The sequence below is a fragment of the Podarcis cretensis genome, assembly GCF_951804945.1.
Source record: "Podarcis cretensis genome assembly, chromosome: 10".
Lineage (NCBI taxonomy): Eukaryota > Metazoa > Chordata > Lepidosauria > Squamata > Lacertidae > Podarcis > Podarcis cretensis.
Genome location: NC_137179.1, coordinates 10,022,630 through 10,045,987, shown reverse-complemented (window position 1 = coordinate 10,045,987; position 23,358 = coordinate 10,022,630). Strand labels below are relative to the sequence as shown.

The 23,358-nt window shown below is 45.0% G+C and overlaps 1 protein-coding gene across 9 annotated transcripts in view; it reads right to left on the bottom strand.

Moving 5' to 3' along the window:
* The window catches only part of GATA3 (GATA binding protein 3), a 77,015-nt gene that overhangs the window by 5,464 nt on the left and 48,193 nt on the right, over positions 1-23,358 (bottom strand). For 6 of the 9 annotated variants that reach the window (XM_079992824.1, XM_079992826.1, XM_079992825.1 and 3 more), the window contains exons 4-5: positions 18,018-18,163; positions 2,244-2,369 (exon numbers count right to left, since the gene is read on the bottom strand). In XM_079992824.1, coding sequence (XP_079848950.1) covers positions 2,244-2,369; positions 18,018-18,163 — 272 coding nt within the window. Of the gene's footprint in view, positions 1-2,243; positions 2,370-17,800; positions 17,927-18,017; positions 18,164-23,358 lie in introns of all 9 variants that reach the window. The other 3 variants (XM_079992828.1, XM_079992829.1, XM_079992830.1) reach the window with 2 other exon arrangements.

Below are 23,358 nucleotides of genomic sequence, written 5' to 3'. Positions count from 1 at the left end.
GAAAAGACTACTGGACCACATCAATGGCCCATCAAGTCCAGCATCCTGTTCTTGCAGTGGCCAGTCAGTGGTTCCCAGCAACTGGGATTCAGAAGCACTGCTCCATCCATTTTTAAAGCCATCCAAGCTGGTGGCCATTACTGCTTCCAGTGGCAGTGAGTTCCATAGCCGAACTGTGCACTGCATGAAGCGCTTCCTTTTATACATCATGGATTTTCCAACACTGGGTGTCTGCGAGTTCTAATTTTATGAGAGAGGAAGAAAACCTTTTCTCTGCTCACTTCCTCTATCCCATGCACCATTTTGTAAATGTCTATCATGTCACCTCTCAGCACCAGTCCTTGAATAACTGAAACTGCATCCATGGAAGGGGGTTTTAAGTAGCTTGGGGAAAACCCAAGGTTTGCAGATGTGTGCAAAAACTTAAGAGGAAACCTCCCTGGGGCCGGGGGAGGGACAGAAACTTCCCAAAATAGCATGTTCAAAGGGCATGGAGTACTGACTGGCTGCTACGGGGAGGTGAGAGACAACACAGGATGGAATGGAGTGTGCTAGTATAGGGCACAGCTCATTGGCCAGCATTCCACCCTGGTACATTTTGTTGCAGGATACACCTTTTCATATAAATTTCCCCATCTCTTTTTATGAGCATTATTTTATTTATTGATTTGATTTGATTTGTGTTTTAAAAACCCTTCATTGGTGCAGTTCACAGCATAAAAACGCAAAATACATAATAAAAACAAGGGCAAAAAATAAAATGAAACAGTAGCCTCTCTCGCTCCCACAAACACATTGATTTAAAAGAATCTCTCAGATGTACTAAAAGCACCCCAACACAGCCAAAGCAGACCGGACAAAATCAGATTCCCTTCTTTTGGAGAATTGCTTGTGTCACTTTCTTTCTTTCCCCCTTCCCCTTGAAGCAGGGGTGCGAAAAAAAATGTTCCAGAGCTTTGTGAGAATATTAGGGTTGCCACCTTTCCCCTGCCCTGTAGGGCTTCTAATACTTTGGCTACCATCCGACAGAGAGAAATTTAACGAGGGCCCTTTTACCATCTTGTGGAGACAGTGTGGTTATGAGAATACACTGCGCCTGCTAATTTTCAGCTGGTCTGGCAGTTCTTTGTGCCTCAGGAGTTTTTGGGAAGGGAAAAGTGGATGGCAACCCTAGCAAGAATCGAGACGCAACCTGTAAAGGGTCCCTGTGTATCTGCTACCTTTCTAATCAGGAAATTTTCATTTTGGTTAGAAGAATGTATTATCTAGCCAATACCTCAATGTTAAACTACTGGACTAGGCTAAGAAGCCCTGGGTTCAAATCTCACTCACGCGTGAAGCTCCCCGGTGACCTTTTTCCAATCACCTTTCCTCAGCCTATCCTACCTTACAGGGTTGTTATGAGGATAAATGGTTGGGAAGCAAATCATTTTCACTTTCCCTGATCAAATTAGAGGGCAGAATTAAAATGTAATTATTATTATTATTATTATTATTATTATTTCTTCCAACCAGCATTCCATACAATGTGCAGCCCCATTAAAAGGACTGTCAGCTTGACTTCTCTTGCTTCCCTTTTATATGTTACAATACCATGAAGTCACCATGGGGCCCATTTACACCCGACTAGCACAGCTTCATTCAGAGTGCGTTAGAGTTCGCTGAACAGCCTCAGTGTGCATTGAAGTGCACTGTCTTCAGCCAAAGGGGCCCCCAAGCAGGAGCTGGTGAGATAAAGCTCTGTGGTTTGCCTGTCCACACGCAAGCCAGGAAATACCGTATTTTTCGCTCTATAGGACACACCAGACCATAGGACACACCTTGTTTTAGAGGGGGAGAACAAGAAAAAACAAATTCTCCCCCTCTCTGCTCAGCGCCCCTTCAGTGAAATGGCAGGAGAAATGGAGCCCCTTCCAATTCTCCTCCCGCTTGGCTGGAGGGGCGCTGCGCAGCTCTCCCTCTCTGCTGAAGCCAGGAGAGTCTTACACCGACCCCTCTCGCTCTCCAGGCTTCAGCGAAAGCAACGCAAAGCCTCCAGAGTGCGGAGGGAACGCTCCCTCTGCGCTTCGAAGGCTTCGCGTTGCTATCACTGAAGCCAAGGAGCCTGCATTCGCTCCATAGGACGCACACACCCTTAATTTTGGGAGGGGTAAAACTGCATCCTATAGAGTGAAAAATGCAGTATATTCTATCCTAGTTTAAACCCCAAAAGGTATTCTTCAGAGAGTTACCGCCTCACTTACATTGTGGAGCTTGTAATACAGCCCACAGGCGTTGCACACAGGGTCTCCGTTGGCGTTCCTCCTCCACAGGGTGGTGGTGGTGGTCTGGCAATTTGCGCACGATGTTCCTGCCCTTCTTGCCGCTGACTGGGGTAGAAAAAGAAAAGACAAGCGTGTTACAAAGATGTCAAAAATGGAGCATTGATGTATATGCAAAGCAGTGAATTACAGTGGTGCCTCGCAAGACGAAATTAATCCGTTCTGCAAGTCTCTTCGTCTAGCGGTTTTTTCGTCTTGCGAAGTAAGCCCATTGACGGCTTAGCGGCTTAGCGGATAAGCAGATAAGCGGCTTAGCGGCTTAGAAAAGGGGGGGGGAACCCCGCAGGAACTCGCAAGACATTTTCGTCTTGCGAAGCAAGCCCATAGGAAATTTGTTTTGCGAAGCACCTCCAAAACGGAAAACCCTTTCGTCTAGCGGGTTTTCCGTCTTGCCAGGCATTCGTCTTGCGGGGCACCACTGTATAGTCAATTACAGACATTTGCCACAATAAGTGGCAGGGATTGTTACAGGGATTGTTGCAGCTAGAGTATAGTTGTGGGCATTTCCTCACGTTCTGTATATATATTTATGCATCTTGCAGCACTGAAACAAAGTATTAAGAGGTTGACGATGACTTGGGTTGTGTTCTATCCATAGTGTATTGTATCCATAGATTTCCCATTGATTAATTGCATCAAAGTAACAGCACACATCTTCTGTTATCCACGAGCCATGAAAAATTTACTTTTTTTTCACTGGGGCTGTTCCCTCCTACAACACCAACTAAAAATACTAAACAATTCTCTTGATACTTTTTATTTATTTATTAGAGAAAATGGTTTCCGAAATATGAGGAGTCTAGAAAAATTATGAATGTGTGAAAACCCTTTGTGCACCAGTAATGGGGATTTTGGAACAGGCTTGCTAGTTAATACATGTTTTCAGAAGACAACAACATCACAGCACCGTCTAGCTTGTCCAATCTCTCTGCCTTAAATCAGAAGCTTAATTTAAGCCTGGGGTTTTAAGTCAAGTTGATTCTCCAGAAACTGATTTTGAAAGCCAAGGATTTCAGAAATATGTACAAGGTGGCAATAATATCACCGTACAAAGGGCCAGTGTTGTTATGCCCATTTTACAGGTAGGCAACTGAATTAAAGGACTAAAGCCAGCTAGAACATTCCTGGCTGACCAGGGATTTAAAAGAGAATTTGGGCTCTTAGCCTGCCATTTACCTTACATCAACTCTCTGTCAAAAAAATATTGCATCATATCCCAGGAAGGAAATGACATAGAAGTGACAAGAGTCCACTGACTACTATCCAACTTTTTGACTTGGTTTAAAAAGCTACTTTAAAGTATCAAGTCTTGCATCCCCAAATCTTGGGGATTATGTTGGATTATGATCTTTAGTTTAGCTGACTAGCACATGCACCAGGTTGTATACGGATCTTTTTGCCAGGCGTTTAGAAACTGTGAAGAGGCTAGAATCATGTCTGAAATAAAGCAGCCATAACAAGCAGCCAAGAAACTGTAATGTTAGGGAAATCGGGCCTGTGTTTTAGGTGTTCTGTTCCACAGGAGTCGGGAGTCATTCCAGCCCAGGTTTTGCACAAAGCTTAGTTTCTTCCCTGTTTGGACTGTCCCAGTTCAGACTTCAGGGCTGGGGAACTCACATACTGCAGTGAATCATTGCGCACACACACACACACACACACACACACACACACACACACACAGTGTGTCAAACCCTTCTTCCTGGCACCTAGTTTTCTAGAAACCTGTTTTTTGTTTTTTTCAGAGGCACACCACATCCTTTAACAAACACACCATGTCTGCATTGTGAAGAAATAAGTGCCTTTCATCCCTGAGCAATAGCCACGCCGCCTGAGGTCAATGAGGATTGGACTAGATGATGATGATGAAGAAGAAGAAGAAGAAGAGGAGGAGGAGGAGGAGGAGGAGGAGTAGTAGTTTGGATTTGATATCCCGCCTTTCACTCCCCTTCAGGAGTCTCAAAGCGGCTAACATTCTCCTTTCCCTTCCTCCCCCACAACAAACACTCTGTGAGGTGAGTGGGGCTGAGAGACTTCAGAGAAGTGTGACTGGCCCAAGGTCACCCAGCAACTGCATGTGGAGGAGCGGAGACGCGAACTTGGTTCCCCAGATTACAAGACTACCGCTCTTAACCACTACACCACACTGGCTCTCATGAACTTTGGGGTCCCTGTCCCTTCCAATTCTATGATTCTATGTCTCTGTGAAAGGCTACCCTAGTTATAGAATGATGTGCAAGGATACAGAATCATCTCCCCATCCCCAGAACCTGGAGATGGAGGGAGGTAAGCGTTGAGGCATTAACCCCAAAGCAACTGCTCTGCCCCCAGACCTGACAGACCCCCCCAAGTGCCCCTCTTTTTCCAGAGGCAGTCCTGGATTAACAGAAGCCATCCCAGTTCCTGATTCAGAATGTCCCGCTTTTCCTTAGGATGTCCCTATTTTCATCGGAGAAATGTTGGATGGTTTGGAGTTATGTGACTCCTGAGCCATCTGAAGGCAGCCCTGTATAGGGAAGTTTTTTATGTTTTTATATACGTTGGAAGCTGCTCAGAGTGGCTGGGGCAACCCACTCAGATGGGTGGGGTATAAATAGTAAAATTATTATTATTATTATTATTATTATTATTATTATGCATTATCCCTATTTTCATCGGAGAAATGTTGGAGGGTATGGAGTGAGCCTGTTCCACCATTGTGAAGGAATCCATCTTCCCATCCTGGGGGGACAGAATCCCTATTGTTGATTTTAAGAGGCACTGCCTCGTTTTTTAAGAAAGTCATACGGAGAGCCTGTGTCCCTTAGGAGAAGAGCAAGGCAAAAATCATGTCCCCGCTGTGTTGCATCAAATAGCAAAAATGAGGAAAAGCCAGCGTATTCCACAGTGTGGAATACCAAATCATTAAGCTGTCATGCTGAAATTATTGTAACGGCTTAGCAATCTTTCGCAACGTGGAAGAGCCTTGTTGTTTTCACATGTGGGGATTGGAAATATAAAGCATATATTCATACTCCAAGAGATTCCTGCATCACAAATGGAAAAGAATAGGCAGTTTTGCCAAATAATGAATCATAGAGGCATCTTTGCCAAAAGTAATTCTTAAAGTCTTTTGTGTACGTGATTGGCTGGGTGAAGGCTGGTTGTTCCAATAAGAGGATATCAAAAGGCTTGCAGTGCAAAGGATGCGTCGTCTTAACGCCACAGTCATAAACCCGTAAGTCACACCAATTTTTTTAAAAAACCTACTCCTGCGTCGTGAGTTTAAGGCTACAGCAGAACCCCACTGGTGCCAAAGTAGCTGCTTTCAGTGGAGATGTTATAGAATTCTATAACATTGCATTGGTGGTGCTGGTGCAATTGCTGTTCATTATAGATCAGGTGAACTGAACTCTATGCATGGCCCACTAAGGCAAAATTAACACCATCAACAATGTAAGGAGACTAGAGATGGAGAAATAAGAAGAGAAGAACCTACTGGGTCAGGGCAAAGACTCATGCAGTTCTGTTTCCACAAGGACCAACCAGAAGTCTACAGGAAGACCACAAGCAGAATCTGTTTCTCCACAATCTTAAATCCAGATCAATTCATAACTGCATTCATTTGCAAATTACTGTTTTCAAGTCTGCACAGAAATTCACATTCATTTTGCACATATTTTTTCCTAATATGTATATTTTGAGGTGTCCATCCTATCCATTTTGCATGCAATTTCTTTTCGTCTTTGTGGGCAATTTTCCTTAAAACGTGCACATTTTGGGGCTGAAGAGGTGCACCGCAAAACTCAAACAAGTGTGTATTTAGAGGATTGGCTGCGTTTTCAGTTCAGGCATTTTGTACATTTGCATACAAAATACATGAACACATTTCTTACCAAACCACCAGGGCTCAATAACTCTTTCTATGGGGAAGACTGGGGAGAGAGATTTGAAGCACCTGGATAGACAATTATGCATGGTTAATGGTCCCCTAACAGACTGCCTTTTACCAGGTCAGACTAGCCCACAATTCTGGTACCCTTACTGTCAAGGCAGCAGGTCTCCAGAAAAGACTCTTCTCAAACCCTGATCCTTTTAACTGAAGATACCAGGAACAGAGACTTTCCCCCATTGCCCCTGAATTCCATCCCCTCTGTCAAACTATTTTTTCCTAGGGAGGGGCAACCCATACAGGTTCGCTGTAAACAAATGCTCAAAAACACCCACAAACACGGACTGATGTTGTTTTTCTACATGATAGAAAAACAGTCTCCCAAATAAGGTTCCCTTGGCTCCAGCCGCAATTATACCATGACTAACAAACTCCGTCAGTCCATACGGAGAGACTTTATACCATATCAGGCCAACAGTCCATCCAGTAACCTATTTTACAGAAGCTTTCGCAACTCCCCTTGCCTGCAACATTTATTCTTACTCTTAACTAGCAATGCCAAGGGATTGAACCTGGTCCCATCTATTTGCAAAATATCACGTGTGCTCTGCTTTTTTAACTGACGTACTCCCGTAAAAGAGAATTATCTGGGTAATCCTTCGCAGTCGCATTCATTCTGATGCTAAGTATGCCATAGAATAGGACCCCATCTTTTGTCCTCAACTACAGTTTAAAGGCTGAGTAGTTTCTGCCACTGGTGTCCAACTAATGCAGGGTTTCCCAAACTTGCATCGCCAGCTGCGTTTTTTGGACTACAATTCCCATCATCCCTGACCACTGGTCCTGCTAGCTAGGGATCATGGGAGTTGTAGTCCAGCAACAGCTGGCGACCCAGGTCTGTGCTTTAAAGTGCAATGTCAGAGTACTTTTTTTTTAAAAAAATCGTTTTTTATCGCTGATTCAGAGCAAATGGCAACAGCCAGGAGACCTGAATTGGTGTTTGTTCCAGTTCTGCATTAAAGAGCAGGTTTTTGCATCAAAAGCACCAGGTGTAAAAGAAAAAGGGGGGAAGAAACCTGCTCTGACAAAGCATTTCAAAGACTAAACCTGTCCCTAAATAAAAAGGTAAAGGTACCCCTGCCCGTACGGGCCAGTCTTGACAGACTCTGGGGTTGTGCGCCCATCTCACTTAAGAGGCCAGGGGCCAGCGCTGTCCGAAGACACTTCCGGGTCACGTGGCCAGCGTGACAAAGCTGCATCTGGCGAGCCAGAGCCGCACACGGAAACGCCGTTTACCTTCCCGCTGGTAAGCGGTCCCTATTTATCTACTTGCACCCGGAGGTGCTTTCGAACTGCTAGGTTGGCAGGCGCTGGGGACCGAGCAGCGGGAGCGCACCCCGCCGCAGGGATTCGAACCGCCGACCTTTCGATCGGCAAGCCCTAGGCGCTGAGGCTTTAACCCACAGCGCCACCTGCGTCCCTGTCCCTAAATAGCTTGGGGCAAAGGTTAAGTATAATGGATGAGCCTCCAGTGAAATCAATGGACTTAAGTCCAATGACTGCATATATCTCGCCAGGCAAGCAGAGCAAACCTAAAAAGAAAATATGTCTGCCAAGAATTGTCAATGGATGTGTTCTGTGCTCCAAAGAAAAAACCACCACCAGAATTCTGTGCAACATTAGTGCAATTTATGCACAAGGGAAAACTGAATTCTGCAAGCAGAATGCACCCTGTAACTTGGCCCATCTGCAGTTATTTCTTTTGTTTGTGCTGGGAGGTTACAGCCTAGGAACACAGGAAACACCTGCAGGATCAGGCCAATGGCCCACCTAGTCCAGCATCTTTTTCTCACAGTGGCCAACTAGATGCCCATGGGAAGCCCCTAAGCAGGAGATAACACACTCTGCCCACCTGCAACTCCCAGTAACTGCATAGGGTAGGGGGAAATGTGTGTACAGAGAGTTCTCTGCCGACAGCCTTCTACACCCACATGCAAATACAGTGGTGCCCCGCAAGACGAATGCCTCGCAAGACGAAAAACTCGCTAGACGAAATAGTTTTCCGTCTTTTGAGGTGCTTCGCAAGACGAATTTCCCTATGGGCTTGCTTTGCAAGACGAAACGTCTTGCGAGTTCTTGCAAGTTTTTTCCCTTCCCCCCCCCTTTTTCTAAGCCGCTAAGCCGCTAATAGCCGCTAAGCCGCTAATAGCCGCTAAGCCGCTAAACCGCTAATAGTGCTAATCCGCTAATAGCCATGCTTCGCAAGACGAAAAAACCGCAAGATGAAGAGACTCGCGGAACGGATTAATTTCGTCTTGCGAGCCACCACTGCATACAACCAATGGCAATTCTGTGTACCAACCTCTGCCTCCTGAATTTTCACCAAATCATTGTTGCCCGCACACTTATAAAGCCTAGATTTGTCACCCTAGGGACTAGGAATCTGCTTATTTTTCAATATGAGAGTTTGAGGATGCTGAACTCTATTCTAGTTACCAAAAATCCACACTCCTAGAGCACTATCAATCTTGGAGTATGCTTAGCTCCACAGAGGATATAAGAAAATGACAAAAAACCAACAACCCCAAATTCACAGCCATGGATACCTTGAAAACATATCACACTTCCAGTTTGCCCCAGGGCCATTCAAATTTGAGCTTTAAGGCCATGCTTAAAATTGATACTGAAATCAGTGGAAACAAAATACATTTAACTTGAACTGCACTGAGTCCTTGGCATCTGTAGACGTTGGCTTTAAGGACTGATGCACACCAGAGTTCTGTAGCAAAGCCTATTTGAGGTACCGTAAGTTATCTCTGCCATGCCTTGGGGATGTGGCAACATTGATTTAGACACCTGCCACATTGTGGTGCAATGCGTTTTGTAAAATGATTATTATTATTTATTAAATATGTACACCGCCCTCTACCCGCAGGTTCCAGGGCAGTTGCAACATAAAATCACAATATAAAAATACAGAATGCGTAATAAAAACAAAACAAGCCAATAATCCCCGCTCCACAACACATTTTTAAAGGGCGTTGGATGTCAATCAGCTCAGCCGGTACAGAACGCTAGGCGATCCACAAGATGGTTAAATCAATTCATATTGAAGATACCTTAATATAGAGAGGACTGGAAAGGGCGTATGATCACATGACGGAGAGCAGAATTTAATCTAGGGTGACAGCAGGGCTCAGCCCTGGAACTGGTCATTAAAATCTAAGCTGCACTCTGAGACATGAACAGTATGTTTCCAAGCACAATTCAAAGTGTTGGTGCTGACCTTTAAAGCCCTAAACGGCCTCGGTCCCGTATATCTGAAGAAGCGTCTCCACCCCCATGGTTCTACCCGGACACTGAGGTCCAGCGCCGAGGGCCTTCTGGCAGTTCCCTCACTGCAAGAAGCCAAGTTACAGGGAACCAGGCAGAGGGCCTTCTCGGTAGTGGCACCCGCCCTGTGGAACACCCTCCCACCAGATGTCAAAGAGAAGAACAACTACCAAACTTTTAGAAGACATCTGAAGGCAGCCCTGTTTAGGGAAGCTTTTAATGTTTGATGTATGACTGTATTTTAATATTTGGTTGGAAGCCGCCCAGAGTGGCTGGGGAAGCCCAGCCAGAGGGGTGGGGTATAAATAATAAATTATTATTATTATATGAACAATAAAAAAGGATGGCAATAAAAAGAAGAAGTTGCTGGCATGGATGCCACTAGCAGTACCCTCCACCCAGACTTTGGTTGCGTACACAACAGGCATTTTAAACACAGTTCCCTCCTTCCAAAGACTCCTGGGAGCTATAGTTTGCAACTGAAGCTCTGCAAGAGGGAAACTGCTGTTCCCAAGGTTCTCTGTTAGGGGTGCTTATACTGTGTGTGCGTCTGAGGATATGGCATACAACCAAAGCCTCATGCCAACCTGCCTTGAGTGCCACCAAGGCTGGAAGGCCTCTGAGATTCAGGAGGAGCAAGAGTAGTGCCTAGTTCATCTGAGGGCAGCGCCCAGTGAAATGTGCCTGAGGGCTCGAGGCAGGGCCTGATGAAGAGGAGGCAGGGCTAATAGCTAGCATTCTCATGCCAAGCAGGTTAATCAAGCTGTTCCCTTGGTGCTGTCCCACTTCCTTGAGATTTAAGCCTCCCCCCTAGAGCTCCTGCGTCCAAATAACAGCCGCAAACCTCTTCGGGAAAGACCGATAGTCCTGCTTTGCATGCAGAAGGTCCCAGGGCTGAAATCCTGGCATGCTGCTGCCATTCCATGGGAGCCATCGGGAGCTTGCAAAATAATCTGAGCTTGCAGAAGCAATGTGGAGCTAAGTAGACCGATGGTATGGGAACGTAAGATGAACCTGCTGGACCAAGCCAGTGGCACATCTACGGCCAGCTAAATCCTGCTCTCACAGCAGCCAACCCAATGCCTCTGCAAAACCTACCAGCAAAACCTGCCTTAGGCGAGTTCTTGAGCATTGTTGAGCTCCAAGAAAGAAGAGTCCACACACACACACAAACACACACACACACACACACACGAAGGAGACTGTTCCACTGTCAAACAGCTCTTACTGTCAGAAAGCTTTCCCTGATGTTTAGTGGGAATCACTTTCCTTGTACAGTGGTACCTCGGGTTACAGACGCTTCAGGTTACAGACGCTTCAGGTTACAGACTCTGCTAACCCAGAAATAGTACCTCGGGTTAAGAACTTTGCTGCAGGGTGAGAACAGAAATCGCGCGGCGGCAGCCTGAGGAGGCCCCATTAGCTAAAGTGGTGCTTCAGGTTAAGAACAGGTTCAGGTTAAGAACAGACCTCCAGAATGAATTAAGTTCTTAACCCGAGATACCACTGTAATTTGAAGCCATTGGTTCGAACCTACCTTCCCAGGGCCGGATTTAGGTTTGATGAGGCCCTAAGCTAATGAAAGTAATGGGGCCCTTTATATGTCCAGCTGTCCTTTGTCAACAACAAATTGTCACTGTTTTTTGTGTTGAATATATGCTACATGGTAATTTATGGACCTAATAATAATAATAATTTATTTATTTATACCCTGCCCATCTGGCTGGGTTTCCTCAGCCTCTCTGGGCGGCTTCCAACAAAATATTAAAATACAATGGTCTGTTAAACATTAAAAGCTTCTCTAAACAAGGCTGCCTTCAGATGTCTTCTAAAAGTCTGGTAGTTGTTGTTCTCTTTGACATCTGGTCGGAGGGCGTTCCAGAGGGCAGGTGCCACTACCAAGAAGGCCCTCTGCCTGGTTCCCTGTAACTTGGCTTTTCGCAGTGAGGGAACCACCAGAAAGCCCTCAGCACTGGACCTCAGTGTCCAGGCTGGACGATGGGAGTGGAGATGCTCCTTCAGGTATACTGGGCCGAGGCCATTTAGGACTTTAAAGGTCAGCACCAACACTTTGAATTGTGCTTGGAAACGTACTGGGAGCCAATATAGGTCTTTCAAGACCGGTGTTTTGTGGTTTCGAAAGCCATTTGCACAAAACAAAATATGTATTTTATCAAAGTAATTAATTGTTGAACTGAAATACAATTAAGAAGAAGTATATTAAGAGTGGGGCCCTATGCTATAGCTTGTTTAGCTTATACGTAAATATGGCAACTGTACTCTCTGGAGCAGGAGAAAACAAACATAAGGCAGCATGGCAGTTCCCTATGTGCCCATCCTATGCAAACCCTCGTAGCTAGGGAGGTGCATTTTCTTTCAAAAAGAAATAAATCCCAGCCGCTTCTGATATGTCCATTTTTTTCTCGAGTGTAAGGGTTGGGAAGATGAAGCTCTCCCAGTGTTCCTGGACTACAAATCCCATCATCCAGCGCCATTGGCCATGCTGGCTAAGACCAAGGAGATGTGGGCCAACCCTTGTTGTAGCAGTCAAGACTGGGGAGGAGGGAAGAAAGAAGGACAACTATTTATCATGTATAATCTCCAATCCACAGATATTTCTTAAGAGTTTAGCTTTACACTGAATTTATGTTTAGAAAGTTAAGAGAAAGGGAGGTATTTGGGGGGGGGGGGATGCACCAAATTGAAGTCCTCTCTCGAAAACAGTTCTTTATAGGTGTTTTGCTTTTCCCAGTAAAGGAAAGAAAAAGATTATCCTTTTGAAGGATTCTTTAGCTGTGATTCCCACATTGCGGGGGGTTGGACTAGATCATAGAATCATAGAGTTGGAAGAGACCACAAGGGCCATCGAGTCCAACCCCCTGCCAAGCAGGAAACACCATCAGAGCACTCCTGACATATGGTTGTCAAGCCTCTGCTTAAAGATCTCCAAAGAAGGAGACTCCACCACACTCCTTGGCAGCAAATTCCACTGTCGAACAGCTCTTACTGTCAGGAAGTTCTTCCTAATGCTTAGGTGGAATCTTCTTTCTTGTAGTTTGGAGCCATTGCTCCGTGTCCGCTTCTCTGGAGCAGCAGAAACAACCTTTCTCCCTCCTCTATGTGACATCCTTTTATATATTTGAACATGGCTATCATATCACCCCTTAACCTCCTCTTCTCCAGGCTAAACATGCCCAGCTCCCAGATGACCCTAGGTACCCCCTTCCAACTTGACAATTCTATGACACTATTAAAGGAAACAGCTAGAAAAAGATCAAGGTGGCACCTTGAGTTTTGTTCATGATTCATGTAAAAAGGAAACGGGGGAGGGCCAGGAAATTTATACCTCTTTCTCTGAAGGGGGGAAAAAGCAAAAAAACCACTTTTATTCTCACCAGCAGTGGTGAGTTGGTCTTCCCCAGGTGTCTGGCTTTCACAGATGGAAAGTTCATCTGAAATTTGTGTGGGCACTCAAGGGAAGAAAGCCCCTGGGCTGGGTCTTGGAACAGGTAAAAAATGCAGACTGCAAATTCTTCTGCTTTCAGGGTCCACAAACACCATGCATTTAAAGCACAGTTCCCCAAAAGATAGATACGATAATACGATAATCTTTATTGTCATTGTCCCACACAGAACAACGAAATTGAAAGAAAGTAAGAAAAGATCTACCTAAGACATTCAAAACCAACAAGCCAGGTATCCCAGGTATCCCAACCTGGTTAGCCCCCTAAAAACTCTAAGACGCCATTTTAAAAATACAATATATTCCCATAGAGACTCCTTAAAGGTAAAGGGACCCCTGACCACTAGGTCCAGTCGCGGACAACTCTGGGGTTGTGGCGCTCATCTCGCTTTATTGGCCGAGGGAGCCGGCGTACAGCTTATGGGTTATGTGGCCAGCATGACTAAGCCGCTTCTGGCGAACCAGAGCAGCGCATGGAAACGCCGTTTATAGCAGTGCCTATTTATCTACTTGCACTTTGATGTGCTTTTGAACTGCTAGGTTGGCAGGAGCAGGGACCGAGCAACGGGAGCTCACCCCGTCGCGGGGATTCGAACCACCGACCTTCTGATCGGCAAATCCTAGGCTCTGTGGTTTAACCCACAGTGCCACCCGCGTCCCTAGAGACTCCCTACACTGCTTTTAAAACCAAAATCACATTTGGATAGAAACTGTTTCTCGGGTGGCTAGTCCTAGTCTTTATAACCCTGTACCTTCTTCCAGGGAACTGGGAACTGAGTTTTACCCCTCATGGAGATACCATAATGAACTACAACTCCCAGGATTCTTTGGGAAGAAACCTGAGGTAGACGTGCAACATTTACATACATAGCCCCTCCCACTATGGGCATGTGGCCCTCGAGAGGTTACCAAGCAGAGAATGTGGCCCTCGAATCAAAAACCTGTTCCTCAATCCTGGTCTTCTTTAACCGGCAGTGCCTCTCCAGGACTGCAGGCATCAGTCTGTTTACCTAATCTTCCCACAACTAGTCCATCATTCTAACCCGGGGGTGTCAGGATTTGAACCCAGGACCTTCAGCACACAAAGCATAAAGCTCCACTGCTGAGTCATGGTGCACCCTTTAGCTCTGTATTGTCAACACTGGCTGGCCGTTCGCTCCCCGTAGCTATAGAAGGAGTCTCAAGCCAGTGAACCCTTTCTCATTCTGGACGGCAAACGGGCTACCATATGGGGTGCCATTGCAGGGGGTAGCCCAGCCGCAACTGAAAAGGACCCTAAACTGGGGGCAGTGGAAGGACAAGGTGACATTGCATGCAGACCGCACTGGGACACATTTCACCCCACTCCGGAGTCGCTCAGTTTCCCCTCTCTGCCCCCCAACCCCGTAATACTTTACAGCGCGCACGAAAACCCTTCTTCTATCGGAACAGCATTGTAAGTCATCCAAAGCGTTTAGAGAAACAGATGTAGAAACAAACAAATGTCCTATTTCCTTAGGGCCAAACGACACGGTGCACGCAGTCATGTGTAAATTTCCTCGCATTCCCCCCCCCCACCTTTCTTTTCTAATCAAAAGCAGCCAAGGGGGGGGGGTTGGTTTCCATTCTTGACTGCAACACTGGCAGGGGAGGGGCTGCTTAACCCTTTCCCCGTGGGCTAGTTTTGAATTCACGTTCCTCCCCTAAGCTGCTTCTCCTGGTCCCGCTCCGCCAGGTGGGAGATAAGGTCTCCCCAATATCTTTCTCCTTCCAAGCAGAAACATAGGCGGGAGAAGAAGCTGGAAGAAGGTAAGTATCAGAGATAGGAAGAGCCCCGTTCTCCTTACCTGAGCCCCCTTCTTTTGCTCTGCGCTCTCGTAAAATCACAAGAGCCCATCTAGTCCAGCATCCTATTCTCACAGTGGCCACCCAGAGGCCTGTGGGAAGCCCAAGGGGGTTGCCATATGTCCTCTTTTTCCAGGACACGTCCTCTTTTTCATGGGTATGTAAAATGAGAGTCGTCATAGCCATCCGTGGTTAAAAGCAGAAGTCAGCAAATGTGTCCTTTGTTTTTTTGCTCCTCAAAATACGGCAACTCTACCTGATCCTGACACAGTTCTGAACCCTCACGAAGCAATTCCCCTTTGGCATCAATGGCTATTAATTACTGATAGCCTGTCTGTGAATGGGGGGCAAATCTAGATATTATTAATTCTTATTAAATTTTCTATACCGTCCTGCATCCAAGGATCACAGGGTGGTTTAAAATATAAGAACACAAAATTATATAAGCCAGTAACGAACAAAAGACAATAACCCACACACACACGCACACAACTTAGTAGGCTGTAGATTAATTAGCCAAAGGCCTCGGAGAAGAGGAATGTTTTTGCCTGGCGCCTAAAGATATGTACTGGTGCTGCCACATGAGCCTCCCTGGGGAGAGCAACCCACAAATGGGGAGCCACTGCAGAGGAGGCCCTGTTCTCGTGTTGCCACCCTCTGGGCCTCTCACGGAGGAGGCACTTGACTAAGGGCCTCAGATGACTATTGCAGAGTCCAAATGGCTGTTGCATCTTCAGGTAGACTTGGACCCTGGATCACCAGCAGCATAAATCAAAGATTTAGGCATGTGTGAATAGGTCATCACAGGCCAAACACCACAGACAGAACCAGTGCTGTTTTTCTTTTTAAAAATGTTTAGGGGTATTCTCATTTTCCTACTCATATTGAAATACTGCCCCTCAATGAGGCCAAACTTAGATTCGCAAAATGTTTAGGGGTATGCATCCTCCCAGAAAAAAAGTGCTGGACAGAACTATCACTACCAATGCGTGCACACCACTTGTCAAAGGTGTCAATCTGTTCACAAACAAATTCCTTTTCAATTCGGCAAAGCAAGAAACAAGGACTGTCATTAGCATCTATCCAAGATGGAGAAAACCTCTGAGCCTCAGGAAGTCTGCTTGTTTCGTTTTTAAAACCTGTAGACTGCTTTTCTCTGAAAAGGCCCAAAGCAGTTTCCAACTATATTAAAACATGCAATCCTTAAAATACAAATAAAAACAGCATGACACGACACTCTAGATCTCCAAGACAGATTAACCAATTCCTCCAAGCTAAACAACAGAAAACCATCTCAGCAGCACACCCCTAGCAGGAGGGAATTCCAGAGTCAATTCACCACCACCAAGAAGGCCCTGTCTCACGTCCCTGAACACACTTGCTAGTGGGACCGTGAACAAGAATGCCCTCAGCAGATCTCAGAATGTGGATCAACTGGTGATGGGAGGTGGAGGTCCAGCAATATCTCGGGGGAGGGGGCACAGGCTCCCCACCCCTAAGCCAATTGACTAAGCCAATTTCTGAGTCTCCTGCAGTTCAGGGCCTCTTCCAAAGACAAACCAATCTGCCCATTACCAAAAACAATGGAGTTTAAAAACCTGCCAGTTCAACTCATGCTTCCGATCGTATGCATCTAATTTAACCAAGGAAGTAAGGATTCACAACTTTCACCACTGAGTCATCCACACTAGAGGTCACCTCGGACTTGCATGTTTCTCCATGAACCACAGCTTTGTGGTCTTCTTACAAAATTCCCACGCCGATTATTATACCCTTATATTGGAAATAAGGCTATAAGGAATTTTGAGGTTCTAATAGTCAAGGAGGGCAGGTATCAACACCTGTCAGAAGTTTCCCAATGGTTGTGAGCAACTATAACTAAATGGAACCTCCATGTTCAAGAGATAGTATACCTCTGAAAACTAGATGCTGGAGTCAAAGTGACTTAGTAGCCTTCATGACTTAGTAACAGGCTTCCCAAAGGCATCTGGATGCAAACACACGGCCTTATCAGGTGGACTTGGTGCAATCCCCAGAGCCTATTCCCACATAGAGCACTTGCGATTTGTGCTTTTATACATGGGTGGCAAACCCGTGTCCATCCAGATGATGTGGAACTCCAGCTCCCATCATGCTTGGCCATTGGCTGATGGGAGTTGAAGTCTGACAACATTTGGAGATCCACAGCTTAGCCATGCCTGTTCTGCAGTCGCAGTTCCAAAATGTCTGGAAACTTTCCAGTTGTTTCCAAAGGGCAAATAACATACGACAACTGGGAAAACCCTCTGGTCACTGGCTCTTCTCTCACGTCAAGTTGAATTTCTGCACAGTTGTGTCTAGGGTCACACATAAGCACCGCAACTGAACACCGCTCCAAAGGGAGTTGAGTAACTTCCTGCTAAAAGCACAATCGGTCATAGCTGTACACAACCCACTCACAGCAGGTCTAGAGTGTGAAGCCATTTCAAGTGGCCAAGATGCGTTCCCACAATTGTGCGCATCATGTGCTCCAGACCATGAACTAGGTGACCAACTGAAATGGAGAAGGTCAAAACATGAATTCGGAAATAATAGGGTCCAATTTTTATGGGACATGGATAGCCTGGGCAAAATGATAGACGGTATTAATTTCGATGGGTCTGCTTTGACTATGGAGAACACTGTATACCATCCTGTGTCATTTAAAACAACAAATGTAATCCCAAAGTCACTAGTCGTCATGAATGGGAAACCGATGCACCGCTTTTAAATCCAGGACACTTTCAACTTTGGAGAAAAACTAGTTTCAAAACATCCCCCCCCTTTTTTTTTTTACAATGAAATGGATACTTTTTTCATGCCTACCGCATGCTTCCCAGCCCGCCCCCCAAGCTCCCACTTCCTTCAGCCACCCCCCTCTAGAAACCGCCGAAGAAAAACACCACCCCTTACTTGATTCTTTTTTTAAATAAAAAAATAAAAGAGATATATAGAGAGACATAGAAATGGTACATAACTTGGCAGGCATAGTGAAAAAGGGGGGTTGGGCTCTCTCAAAAACCCTCTTCTGTACAGACAGATAAGACTTTGGGCGGGGGTGCCCAAATCTACTCCCTCCAGAAAGTTCTCCATCTTGGGCTGAGGAAATTCAAAAACACAACATGACAGGGAGGGAGAAGAAAAAGAAAAATAAGAAGTTAGTGCAGTTTTTGAGAGTCAAGTCACTTACCAGCCTTCTCTTCGGTTTTATCAGGGGGCGGTTCTGCCCATTCATTTTATGATACAGTCCACAGGCGTTACACAGATAATGCCCCGTACCATCTCTCCTCCATAGGGGGGTCGAGGTAGCGCCACAGTTTACACACTCCCTGCCTTCTGGAAACAAGAGGGGACACAGTTCATTGATGGACAGCAAGGGCACAAGAAAATTAACAGGCAGGACGGGGGGAGAATCGAAAGAGGTCTTAGCAATTGCTCCACCTAGTTCAGCTTCCTAGTCCATCTTGGGCTAAGTGAATCTCTAAACTTCACTCTCTCATTTTGCCAACCTTAAATTCTTGTTCCCCACATTCCTGCAGCCGTTTGTGAATTTTTTTTTTAACTTCCCGTGAAAATTCGTCAGCATTTCATTGCAAATTTCTCCTGTAACATTTCCAACCAGGGCTAGGTGAATCTCTAAACTTCACTCTCTCATTCCGCCAACCTTAAATTCTTGTTCCCTGCATTCCTGCATTGGTTTGTGACTTTTTAAAAAAAAAAGTTCCCGTGAAAATTCATCAGCATTTCAGTGCAAATTTCTCCTGGAGGATTTCATATTCTTTCTGTATAAAATTTTGCCAAGCGGACACAGTTTTGCAAGAGATTCCCCCTAACAGAATGCGTTTCCTATTGTTATTCTCCCTAACGCATGCACTTTCAGCCTACTTTCCCCTACTAGTCAGGTTTTCGTAAAGTCGTTTGGGTGGAGAGCCACATCGCAACATTCAAGGAAGCGCAAATTTTGAAGGGAAGCCGAATTTCCGGTTCACATTTTATTTTGGAAAGTGTGGATCGGGTAGATTCACATTAAAATCTGGGCTGAACCAAATTTCTCTCCTGTCCCAACTTCCAACCCTCCCTGGTCAAAAGGCAGGCACTTCTGGAAAAGCCGGGTGCAATTAAACCATTATGCTTGCTGCCCCATTAAAAAAAAATCTAGCAGGACCAGTGGTCAGGGATTGTGGGAATTGTGGTCCAAAAGAAGCTAGAGACCCAAGTTCAAAAACCCTGATTTACATTATGGGTGGGGCCATTTTGGTTCAGTAGTACATTGTGCATATTATCAACACTTTATATGCGAAGAAATAACTGAAAAATATACCCAAGACTACTATCAAACCTTCCACTTGGTCTTCTGAATGCTGCATTCACTCACTCCACTATCATTTAACAGCTAAGGGGGTGGGCTTTCTTTTAGGTTCAAAATATAATAGAAAATCATGTGAGCTGGATCTGCAACAAAGCTCACATCCACACCGTAAATTTAAAGCAGATTTAAAACACATGGCTTTCTCCCCAAAGAATCCTGGGAAATGTACCTTATTTAGGGTTCTGGGGGTTGTAGCTTTGTGAATCCAGTTGCCTGAGTTATTTGGATATGATTAGGATGTGACCAAAACGTTGCGTCATGGAGCATCCTTGCTCAATGTGCCGGCCAGCCCCTTTTCCGGAATATCTTGTTGCATTCCCCACTTCATCCCACAGACACTCAGCAAATCTGTGACCATGTCTGGCTTTCAATGAGTTGTTTGGGGAAAAGTTTCTCCTTAATGGTTGTTGTTTTTTTTAAGTGCTTCTGAAAACCTTGGGATTCCCTTGAACCTGCTGATACGTCCCTCTTACACACAGGTGGTGGCAATTTGACTACATAACGATCAGTGCTCAGAGATGCCGTTGCCATTAATATGCATGGGGTAATTGTCTCCCACAAGGTGTTGTCGGTAGTTCAAAATATACATTTCTTAGTAGCTGCAGGGAGCAAATGACAGCCTGCGCAATGCATGCTGCTTTAGTGTTTTGGTGCATGGATTTAGATGCGCAGTCACTAGAGCAACAAAATGCTTATTACAGCCCTAGAGGAAGGGCCCCATAGCTCAGCAGTCTTGCATGCAGAAAGTGCTGGGTTCAATCTCTGGTGACTACAGGTAAGCCTGGGACAAAAAATCATCTGAAATTCCAGACCCCCACCAAGTGTCCTTAGTTTCCAGGGACAGTCCCAGATTTAGAGAAGCCGGTTTCTGATTTGATCCCAAAATGTCCCACTTTTCCTTAGGACGTCCCTATTTTCATCAGAGAAATGTTGGAGGGTATGGAGTTATGCAACCCCCAAGCCAATGAAATAAGTAACTATACAACCTTTAGAAGACGTATGAAGGCAGCCCTGTACAGGGAAGTTTTTTAATGTTTAATTTTTGTTATGTAAGAAGCTGCCCAGAGTGGTTTGGGCAACCCAATCAGATGGGCGGAGTGTTGTTGTTGCTGCTGAATAGGACGTCCCCATTTTCATTGCAGAAATGTTGGAGGGTATGTGAGAATTACTGCCAGTCAGTGTCAACGACACTGAGCTACATGGATCAATGGTCTGACTCAGGAGAAGACAGCTTCCCTATGTTCCGACTGCACATCATCACCGCATGCTCAGAGACTGGTGTGTTAGTAACTGGGGGAGAAGGTTTAGCCTTGAAGACTGAGAGAGTGTAATAACACACACCAGCAAAGGTATCCCCCTCAAATGCAGAAGTGACAAAATAAGAACAATTATTTCCTAAGGGCAGGTGCCAGGAAACAGCCTCCTCCTGTAAACAGAGTCCATTTGAACATAACTGCACTTCCTTTTCCAAATCGAAGTGCGCTCTATATTTTAATCGCAATTCTATCCAAAATCTGGAGATAGATATGGGAAAGAGAACCTATGGCTCTCCAGAGGTTGTCCTATCATCCTGGTCAAGGATGATGTACTCTGTAAATCCCAAAAATGTTTGCTCAGCTCTGGTACTCAGAAGCCTATCCAAATAAGGGAGGTCACTTTTCTTAAATTTGTTCACATACCCTCCAACATTTCTCCGATGAAAATACAGTGGAACCTTGGTTCTCAAACTTAATCCGTTTCAGAAGTCCGTTCCAAAACCAAAGCGTTCCAAAACCAAGGCGTGCTTTCCCATAGAAAGTAATGCAAAATGGATTAACCCATTCCAGACTTTTAAAAACAACCTCTAGAACAACAATTTAACATGAATTTTACTATCTAATGAGAAGACCATTGATCCATAAAATGAAAGCAATAATCAATGTACTGTACTATAAAATAAATAAAACAGTACTGTAGATGGTAAAAATTAAAATTAATTTTTTTCCCTTACATGCACTGATGATAGTCATAGTTTGGATGGGGTTTTTTTTATCCATTTCCGCAGTCACACAATCGATCAATCAATCAATCAGTAGCTGAACTAGATTCCACACAGTCACAAAAACGAAGTCACAAGCCACAGTCACAAATTAGCCCCGTAAAACGAAGAACAAGTCACAGTAAATAAAAAAAAAGCCACGCAAAAAAATAGCAAAAACTAAAGCTCCAAATATCACCTCTGTGTTGCGTGGCTGCTTAGGACTCAACAACCAACAGACTCAATGGGAAGCCTCTGATTAGCAGCGGGGGACTCAATTTACAAACAGAACTCAACAGGGAGAGGAACATGTTCAGCTTCCAAGGCAAAGTTCACAAACCGGAACACCTACTTCTGGGTTTGTAGCGTTCTATTTCAAAGTTGTTCATAAACTAAGCTGTTCTAAAGCCAAGGTACCACTGTAGAGATGTCTCCTCCAACACCTCTCTGATGAAAATAAGGACCTCCTAGTCTGTACTCTCCAAAATTGGGGCATCCTAAGGAAAAGTGGGACATTCTGGGATCAAATCAGAAACCAGCTTCTGTAAATCTTGGACTGTCCCTGGAAAACAGGGACACTTGGAGCGTTTATGTTCAGGCTGTGGTTCTGTAGAAAAAGAACGTTGCATAATGATGGTGTGGCCAACTCAACACAGATGGCACCATTTTCTCAACTGATGGTAAGAACTGGATCTTATTTCCTTCCTGGTAGCTTTTGTTTTCTCTGATCTGTTTCACTTTCCATATTGTCAAATAAGGCAGATCTGTCCCCCATCACTACCCCATCGCCTTCGCCAAGATCTCATCATTTCACTGGTTTGTTGAAAAAAAGCCAGGCTGCTTAACCTCCTCTCCCTACAAAACCCTGAGTTGATAGATCGAATCATGCAAGAGCTCTGCTTCCCTGCAGGTAAATAAACTAAAATGTGCCCCCCAAAAAACACAACCCTCAGCTGCCGATATCAAAGCTAGGGTCAGATAAGGCTTATGCAGTTTTCATGAGCAAGATATTAAAACTTTGCATGCATTCTTGGTGTTAATGCACAGCAGAACACAGAAGATTGTATACATCCTAATAAGGCAGGTTTTACATTTGCATTATAGACTGATGGGAGAGTGTGAAAATACCCAGGTTAACGTATGCCAGTATTCAACATCTTCCTGTTGTTAATGAAGTTTTAACATACATTTAGGAAGAAGTTAGTGTAAATGTTGTAATAAATGGCATGTAAATAGCAGTCACTTTTTGAATGGGCCAAGGAGTAAGTGACTTTTAAACCAAATTATCCTAGATGCAGGTATCTGGACTTACGCTAATGCTATTCTAGGCTTCATCAACAGAAATATAGTGTCGAGATCAAGGGAAGTAATAGTCCCACTTTATTCTGCCTTGGGCTGACCACACCTGGGAAACTGTGTCCAGTTCTGAGTGCCACAATTGAAGAAGGATGTTGACAAGCTGGAACGTGTGCAGAGGAGGGCAACCAAGATGTTCAAGGGTCTGGAAACCAAGCCTTATGAGGAACAGTTGAGGGAATTGGGTATGTTCAGCCTGGCAAAGAGGAGACTGAGAGGAGACATAATAGCCTTCCTCAAATATATAAAGGATTGTCAAATGGAGGGTGGAGCAAGCTTGTATTCTCCTGCTCTGGAGGAAAGGACCCGAACCAATGGATTCAAGTTACAAGAAAGGAGATTCTAGCTAAACCTCTAGAACAGCCTTTCTCAACCTTGGGTCCCCAGATTGTTTTTGGCCTACAACTCCCATCATCCCTGACCACTGGTCCTGTGAGCTAGGGATCATGGGAGTTGTAGGCCAAAACCATCTGGGGACCCAAGTTTGAGAACCACTGCTCTAGAAGAACTTTACGGCAGTGAGAGCTGCTCAACAGTGGAACAGACTCCCTTAGAAGGTTGTGGACTCTTCTTCCTTGGATGGCCTTCTGTCATGGATGCTTTGACTGACATTCCTACATTGCAGGGGGTGGACTAGATGACCCTTGGGATCCCTTTATGATTCTATTATTCTATGAATTGCAGCACAATGCTATGCATGTTTACTCAGAAGTAAATCCCACACTATTCAACAGTGCTTAGGATTGCAACTAGGGATGGAAGTTCCTAGGCCAGTAGACAGAATTTCTA